We start from the raw sequence: 7,894 nt of genomic DNA on the forward strand, positions 1-7,894 counted from the left end.
ATACATAGCGATAATATATTTTTTTGAGTTAGAAAAACTTTTGCGCGGAAACATTGTGCTTTGTCTTCTTTATGATTTAACCAAATTTGGTCATCTCGTGCCAATTCAAATAGGTTCGATCTTCTGCTGAGCTTCTGAGTCACACCACATTCATCGACACACCGTCATTCACATAAAAAGCGCATATTCACTATTAGACAGTTTTCCGCAGATTACATATATGAGGGGAAGGCCTCGGTCGCCCATGTTTTATTACAATTATTGCTTTCTCGAAATGCCGCTCCATGGTCAACGAACACGTCGCTCGATGATGGCAGCTGGAGGATTGTTACAAGATGGCTTTGTAGCTGAAAGCAAACGCTCCTTATGGCCAATATTTATAGCTAGAGCATATTTGCTAGAACCCGTTGTTATCACACAATTACCTGTTGCGTTTTGGAAATCCTATTTTTCTGTTGTAAGAAAAACGCATTAATAACTTTTCAAGCATGAACATGTTCACTCCGTCCGCCTTCCGTGGAATACTGGCTACGAGAGTATGGAAAACGAAAGCGTCTAAAAATTGCGAAATAAACTTTTAAGATCAGTTTAATTAAACTAAAATAGAAATTCAAGCTCCGTAAGACTAAACATTACTAGAGATATTGCGTTTAAGAAGTCTAATTAGATTACGAGTTACTGATATATCAAACTAGTGAGTTATCAAATTTTCAGAATTAACAACAACAAAGCCGAACAGAGTTCTTTACATTAGCTCACTTAGATTTATTATTTAATATTACTAGAACACAATCATTCAAAAATTTCCAAGGATCTTTTTGCATAAATAAGCTATCCTTAAATTACATCATCAGAAAAGCTGAAGGTATGCTTTCAGCCGCATAACTAGAATATTACTTTTCTTTACTGTCTTTGTTGTTATTATTAGTAGTAGTGGTTCTACTAGTAGTAGGAGATTCTCCTTTGGCCATTGCAAGTTGCCTCTTCAACTCAAGAAGGATCGTAACTTCCTTGTCAATAACAACTTTTTCGGCGTTGTCGGCTTTTAGTCTGCGAACCTTGTCACCCTGTGCAGTGACTTTTTTTTGGATTTCTTCGGGACTGCTAATAGCGTCACCCTTATAGTTAGGCGCCTGAAATCCATCGAGTATACGTGCAGCTTCTAGTTGTTTCTTCAACGAAAGAAGGACGTCTACCTCTTTGCTGATAATTTCTTTTTCAGCTTTGTTTGTTTTCAATGCTCTTACCTTGTCTCCCTGTTCCTTTACTCTGGTTTCAAACTCAGCTGCCGTAAGGAACAAAGCCTGGTCACTGCCAATTACAGATGAAGCCTCTGCGATCTGCGAGACTTCCAACAGTTTCTTCATATCGAAAAGTACGTTCGTCTCCCTGATAATTAATTGCCGATCAGCTTTGGCAGCCTTTAACGTTCGAAGCTTGTCTTCTTGCTTCTTGAGCTTTGTCATCAATTCGGTAGAGTCTTTCACCAGCTGGGTACGCCCCTGTTGGTCGCCGGCATATTTTTTACGGAACTCTTCGATGACATCAGTGTCAATTTTTTTGAACAGCGGTGTCGCCTTGTTTATCTTATGACCAGCAGCCACTAATGGTCGGAATTGATCGTCCAGTTGGAGCTTTGTAATGTTGAGCTGGTGCCGTAGTTCTTTGGCGGTGTCCGGCATGAATGGCTCTAAGCAGCCAGCAATAAGTGCGCAGATCTGCACACCTATGTACAGAGTGTTCCCACAACGCGCCCTTGTGTCAGCCGTTTTCACGAGCTCCCATGGTCTAGTTGATTGGATGTACTGGTTACCCATTTTCGAGATCATCAGAAGCGAGCGTAACGCGTCACGGATATGATTGTGCTCAAGTTTTTGCAGGAAGTCATGGTAGAACTGCGCAACCTGAGCAATGACCATCTTATCCTCTTCAAGAAGGTCGCCGACGAACGAAGGTACCTGGCCAGCGAAGTTGTTACCAATGAATGTGAGGCAACGATTTACGAAGTTCCCAAGGTTGTTAAGAAGTTCTGAGTTGTTTTTGGTTTGCAAATCTGCCCAGCTGAATGCCGTGTCTTGAGACTCGGGTCGAAGGTACATCATATAGAAACGCCAGACATCGGACACTATTCCGGTTTCTTTTGCGTCCGTACCAAACACGCCAACTCCACGTGATTTAGAAAATTTAGTGTTTTCGTAGTTCAGGTACTCTGTGGCGACGACGTTGTTTACTTTTGTAAAATTCTCTCCAGTGCCAATTAGGCACATAGGAAAAATAATCGCATGGAAAGGTACATTGTCCTTGCCCATAAACTGCGATAGCTCTACCTCTTCAGGATTTTTCCACCATTTTTCCCACTGGTCTGTATAGGAAGACGTAATTGACAAATAGCCGATAGGAGCATCAAACCAAACATAGAACACCTTATTTTCATAACCTTGTATGGGCACAGGTACGCCCCATTTCAGGTCTCGGGTTATACAGCGAGGCCTGAGTCCCTCTCGTAGCCAGGAATTCGTAATCACCTTAGCGGTTTGTGTCCACTGGCCAGTCTTAATACTCACATCTAGCCACTCGCGGAAAGCCGAGTCGATCTTGGGCATGTCAAGGAATAGATGCTGCGATGCCTTGATGATTGGCGTACTCTTACAGAGCTTACATTTAGGGTGCTTGAGTTCTATTGCGTTAATGAGTTTAGAACACTTGTCACACTGATCTCCCCGGGCATTCTCATAGGCGCAAAAAGGGCAGGCTCCTTCGACGAAGCGGTCCGCCAAAAAACGCGGGCATTCTTCGCAATAGAGTTGTTCGACAGAATCTGCACTCAGGTAGCCATTTTCATGTAGCTTATTGAAAACAGCTTGCGCCATTTCGGTCTGCTTTGATGTAGACGTACGACCAAAGTAATCGAACTCAATATTAAACCATTTATATATGTCTTTATGGATAGTGTGGTACTTATCGCAAAGCTCCCTGGGTGTGCATTTCAATTCAAGTGCTTTGGTCTCTGTAGCTGTGCCGTACTCATCCGTTCCACCAATAAATAACGTATTATAGCCACGCATACGACAGAAACGAGCAAATACGTCCGCACTCAAAACGCTACTAACAATATTGCCTAAATGAGGCACATTGTTTATGTATGGCAAAGCAGCGGTGATTAGCATATTACGCTTCCCTTTCTCCGGGAGAATTGGAGCTGTCTTTTCTGTTAGCGGATTTCCACCAACCTTGTCTTTCCATAACGTTACGGCTTTATCGATAAACTCATGAGTTAGTTTAATATGTTGCTCATCTGAGCAACTCTGGCTCTGCTTAGTCACCTGAATTTGCTCCGTGTAAAGGTTTAACAAACTCTCCAAGGCGATCGATTTCGGGATAATGTTGGCAAAATCTGATGCAAATTTGGCATAGAATGATATCGAACTGAGCAGCGCTGCACAATTTTCGTCCGTCGACAATGCGCTTAATGCAGAGCAAATGACCAGGTACCCAAGTGACGCCTGTTTAGGAGGTGGGTTGAAGTCTTCGAGCCTTAAGGCAATCTTCTTTCCTAGCACAATACCTGCTACAGATGGCAAAAGTACCGAACTTTCATACGAAAGCCAGTATTCATCTTCAGTATCAACGGTTTTGCCCGCCTTAGCCCACAAGTAGCGACAGATGGCATTTGTGGAAAATAAATGATCACCGTCTGCCAATTCGAACGCCGGCAAACGCTTTAAAGGCGATTCTTTGGCCTTACATTGGACTCGCTCAACTTGATACTTTGTCTCCTGCAAAACTGCGTCCAATTTGCAGGTTTGCACCGAATCTTCACATATGTAAAGCTTCATTGCTGCGTAATCGAAACACTTCTTTATCCAAGTGATCTTTTGCTCCTGTTCACTGAGCACGTTGGAAAAGCTACGTCAGTTCATTCCGACCGATTGGAAGATGCAGCACCCTTTGTCTCATATGCCTGCTATCGTCTAATAAAATTATCAACTACTATACTAAGAAATCTCTCATATCGATATTCTCTAGTATTCAAATACTAAGTATATAAAAACATCCACTATCTGAGCTATTGATGTTTAGCTAATATTGTGCGTTCCTGGCCATTCTCCGAGTCTTTTAATTCGACGGAACTCATTCACTGTTCGACGATGGCAACGTCCAGCGAGGATGAATGCTCCGATAATGACCTCGAAAGAACACAAATAGGAGAAAGAGGTGACGATAACACATGCACGTTTAAAAAGTTGGTAAGTTTACTAAGGACTCTAGGCATATCTTGGGAATGGTAAACCACAAAAATGCAAAGTGAACCCAAACAAAACCACGTGCTCATGGCCGTTGTGAAAAAGGAAGTTACCAAAGTGGTAATCGCTCAAAACATGTAAAAGGCGAGAGCTTTGATGTCTAGCCGAGTAATAATATAATTTTACTAGAATAAGTCTTAGTCGAAACGGTTATCAATGAGACAATAAACTTTCGTCGACGCTGTCCAACAATGTACATTAGGGTCGATTAGCTAGTGTCACAGATAGATATGGTATTACGCCGGACGTTTCTTATTTCGTGTCCAATTCACCTCTCGTCACCTAGTTTTGATAAGGTAGTGGCTAGTGCATTCAACGCACTGACCGTCTATACCAGTGGAAAAAAATCTAAACTCAATGTATGTACATATATATGTACCACTTAATGCGTTTCATCTTCTGCAATACAAGAGACCTAACTAGTTGTAGAGCCAAACATGTAGCACTTATACGTAATTTAGTTTAATCAAACTTTGCTGTTTTAGGTTACATACATTGGTTTGTTTTACAGAAAACAAGAGGGGGCGATGATCTGCGCGTAAAATTTCCTATGAAATGGTTTGCGCGAACGGAACTAACAGATTAAACATTTGTTTTTAGGGAGTAGTCGATGTTTTGTGTGAAGCTTGTGAAAGGCTAAAATGGACAGCTCCTTCGAAAATCCAGAAGGAAGCTATTCCCATAGCTCTCGAAGGCAGGGACATTATTGGTTTGGCAGAAACTGGTTCGGGAAAAACCGGCGCATTCGCTCTTCCGATTCTTCAGGCGCTGCTGAACAATCCACAGAGGTTGTTTGCCCTTATATTGACTCCGACTAGGGAGTTGGCCTTTCAGATTTCAGAACAGTTTGACGCGCTCGGATCCAGTATCGGCGTCAAGAGCGGTAAGGTGTTTTCTCAATAAATTATATTATACGGTTAGCTTAGGTTCTGATGATATCCTTGCTATGCTAGAAAACGAGTTTTCTCAGACGTAAGATTTTTCGTTAAATTTTATCGCCGAGTTATGGCAGTCCTCACAAAAAATATATATCCTAACATAACTCGTTTTGGGTTTCGTGATATACTTATAACATCATAATATGGTCCTTTGTGTGCTCATCGATACGTTTTTCTACTGTCGGTTAACATGATGACACATCTTTCCTCTGTTATTTAGCTGTGATTGTTGGCGGAATTGACATGATGACACAAGCGATGATGCTAGCAAAAAAGCCCCACGTAGTTATCGGTAAGTCTTTTGGAATCAATCAGATTCTACAGATGCTACACTGGTTCCCAAGTATAGCTTAGCAAGTTTTTTTTTACCTGATACAGCTATTAGGCACGGTTACCTGCGAAGTATTGTCGAGTGAGTTTTTTTATTTCGCAGTCGCTGCCAGATACATTTTACTATGGGCGAAACTCTACTGTGCCGGAAAATTAGGATTTCTTTTATGAGAATACGTGTTCCTTTTAAAAATTGATCGAAGAACATGAATAGGAATATAGACATTTAAGCCTTTTTGAGATATTGAAAATACCTAGACAGAGTGGCTTTTCCTGTGAGGGGCACAACCTAACCAGTCGAATCAAAATGGACCTGGCTGTTTTATGTGGACGACTGTCCCCTCCTGCATTCCGTGAGTTGCGCTTACTTCTGCTTCTATTTCATGAATCCCTTTTTTATTAGGAATATTTCCCAATAATTTACTGAGACAAATGTTCTTTCTGCTATCGCTTTTAACAGTATTTTTTCAAATTTATCAAATAAAGTTAGAAACTACATACTAATCGACAATAGTTAACGAACAAAAACACTGCTGCTCAGCAATATATCTAAGCAAGTAAAAACTTCCCTTGGCGATCGCCGGGATAGGATAGTATGTGGTAGCAAATTGATTAGTTAAACGCAGCTCGACTTGCTGAGGAAAATAACGTATCGAACCTGATAACATTGTCCGTAAGCGTGCAGAATTAAGTCACTGAGATTACAAACATCACAATTAACTGACCTGTGCTTTTTATTACAATGCTTTCCTTCAAACCACTCCTCTAAAATGAAACTCGTCAGAATCGTTTTCAACACTGTAGACACTAATGCATTTTATGCAATTCTGCTTTATAATATAAGGCAGCATATAATGAAGCACGTATTGAGTTCAAATATATGGTGTTACGAATGGTAACTTAAAAAACTTATAGTATCGCTCATTCCCTTTTCAGCCACACCTGGACGTCTGATTGATCATTTGGAAAATACGAAGGGATTTAGTTTAAAAAATTTAAAATATTTAGTCATGGACGAAGCGGACCGTATCCTGAATATGGATTTCGAGGAAGAAGTCGACAAAATCCTAAAAGTTATCCCTAGAGAAGGACGGAAAACGTTTCTTTACTCAGCAACGATGACTAAGAAAGTCGCTAAGCTCCAACGGGCTTCTCTGACAGACCCAGTCCGTGTTGAAGTTAGCTCAAAGTATCAAACCGTCGACAAACTAAAGCAGCACTATCTCTTCATTCCAGCCAAGTTCAAGGAAGTGTATTTAGTCCATCTGCTTCAGGAAATGGCCGGTCAGAGCTTTATCGTTTTCTGCGCAACTTGTAATGGTACTCAGAAGCTGGCATTGATGCTGAGGAACCTTGGCTTTACAGCTATCCCCCTTCACGGACAGATGTCACAGGCGAAGCGATTAGGAGCTCTGCAGAAATTTAGGGGCAAAGCAAGGAACATACTTCTGGCTACCGACGTCGCAGCTCGAGGTCTTGATATACCGCACGTTGATGTAGTTATCAATTATGACATTCCTACACACTCAAAGGATTATATTCATAGAGTGGGTCGTACGGCTCGAGCCGGCAGGAGCGGCAAGTCAGTCACAATTGTTAGTCAATACGACGTTGAGCTCTATCAGCGGATAGAACATCTCATTGGCAAACAGCTTCCCGCTTATGACGTACGGGAGCAAGAAGTGATGGTTCTACAGGAAAGAGTTCAAGAAGCCCAAAGGTTTGCTAGACAGGTATATATAATCCAATGCTTCTTTTTATAAATGCTGCACATTTGCCTGTGACATGTATCGATGGGGCATCTATCGAAATAATATCGATTCTCTGTAGAGTCGGTATTATATTAGGATGGATTTACCTAATATTTGTTAAATTTCAGGAAATGAAAGAACTTGAAGATAAGAAAAAAGATGCGCGAAAACGGAGACGGGAAGGGGCAGATGAAGACGATGATCACCGCGATGCGGAAAATGCTTCCGGAATCAAAAACAGAATGAAAGGAGGGAACAGCGGGACTAAGCCGTTTAAAAGAAGAAAAGGCAAATTCTAAATATTAGACGATTATCGTTTATTGCATATATGTACGAAACAGAATCTAATGGGAAAAATTATTCTGATTTGTTACTATAAAATAAATAACCTTTCCGTGCAACAGAATTCTTTTGTTATATTTATACTGGGTCTCTTTCATATTGATGAGAATCTATAAAGTACAAGACTTACTATGTATATAAGCATTTATGCTAGGCCTATATAAGTAAGCTTATATATAAGCTTACTATGTATATAAGACTTTAAACATCAAACGAATTTAGACACAGT

The 7,894-nt window shown here is 40.9% G+C and overlaps 2 protein-coding genes across 3 annotated transcripts; one reads left to right on the forward strand and one right to left on the reverse strand.

The window, feature by feature from the left end:
- Positions 1 to 734: 734 nt before the first annotated feature.
- MetRS (methionyl-tRNA synthetase 1) lies at positions 735 to 3,928 on the reverse strand. The gene has a single exon (XM_022834441.2). The coding sequence runs from the start codon at positions 3,834 to 3,836 to the stop codon at positions 894 to 896; it is 2,943 nt and encodes a 980-aa protein (XP_022690176.1). The 5' UTR covers positions 3,837 to 3,928; the 3' UTR covers positions 735 to 893.
- Positions 3,929 to 4,115: 187 nt separating this feature from the next.
- Positions 4,116 to 7,729, forward strand: pths (probable ATP-dependent RNA helicase DDX47). 2 transcript variants are annotated; one of them, XM_022834442.2, is made up of 5 exons: positions 4,116 to 4,247; positions 4,905 to 5,187; positions 5,463 to 5,534; positions 6,509 to 7,305; positions 7,452 to 7,729. In XM_022834442.2, exons 1-5 carry the CDS (start codon positions 4,149 to 4,151, stop codon positions 7,620 to 7,622), a joined length of 1,422 nt encoding a protein of 473 aa, XP_022690177.1. In that variant the 5' UTR covers positions 4,116 to 4,148; the 3' UTR covers positions 7,623 to 7,729. The 2 variants fall into 2 exon arrangements, with proteins under 2 accessions (XP_022690177.1, XP_022690178.1); XM_022834443.2 differs by lacking the exon at positions 4,116 to 4,247 and adding an exon at positions 4,284 to 4,364.
- The last annotated feature ends 165 nt before the right edge of the window (positions 7,730 to 7,894 follow it).

This window comes from Varroa jacobsoni, unplaced genomic scaffold (genome assembly GCF_002532875.2).
Source record: "Varroa jacobsoni isolate VJ856 unplaced genomic scaffold, vjacob_1.0 scaffold_524, whole genome shotgun sequence".
Taxonomy (NCBI): Eukaryota; Metazoa; Arthropoda; class Arachnida; order Mesostigmata; family Varroidae; genus Varroa; species Varroa jacobsoni.

Bases quoted from the DNA above. Each gene is read 5' to 3' on its own strand.
- pths (XM_022834442.2), top strand. From the start codon at position 4,149: ATGGCAACGTCCAGCGAGGATGAATGCTCCGATAATGACCTCGAAAGA. The intron at 4,248-4,904 runs GTAAGTTTACTA...ATTTGTTTTTAG, and splicing joins CATGCACGTTTAAAAAGTTG to GGAGTAGTCGATGTTTTGTG. The intron at 5,535-6,508 runs GTAAGTCTTTTG...TTCCCTTTTCAG, and splicing joins AAAGCCCCACGTAGTTATCG to CCACACCTGGACGTCTGATT.
- MetRS (XM_022834441.2), bottom strand. From the start codon at position 3,836: ATGAAGCTTTACATATGTGAAGATTCGGTGCAAACCTGCAAATTGGAC.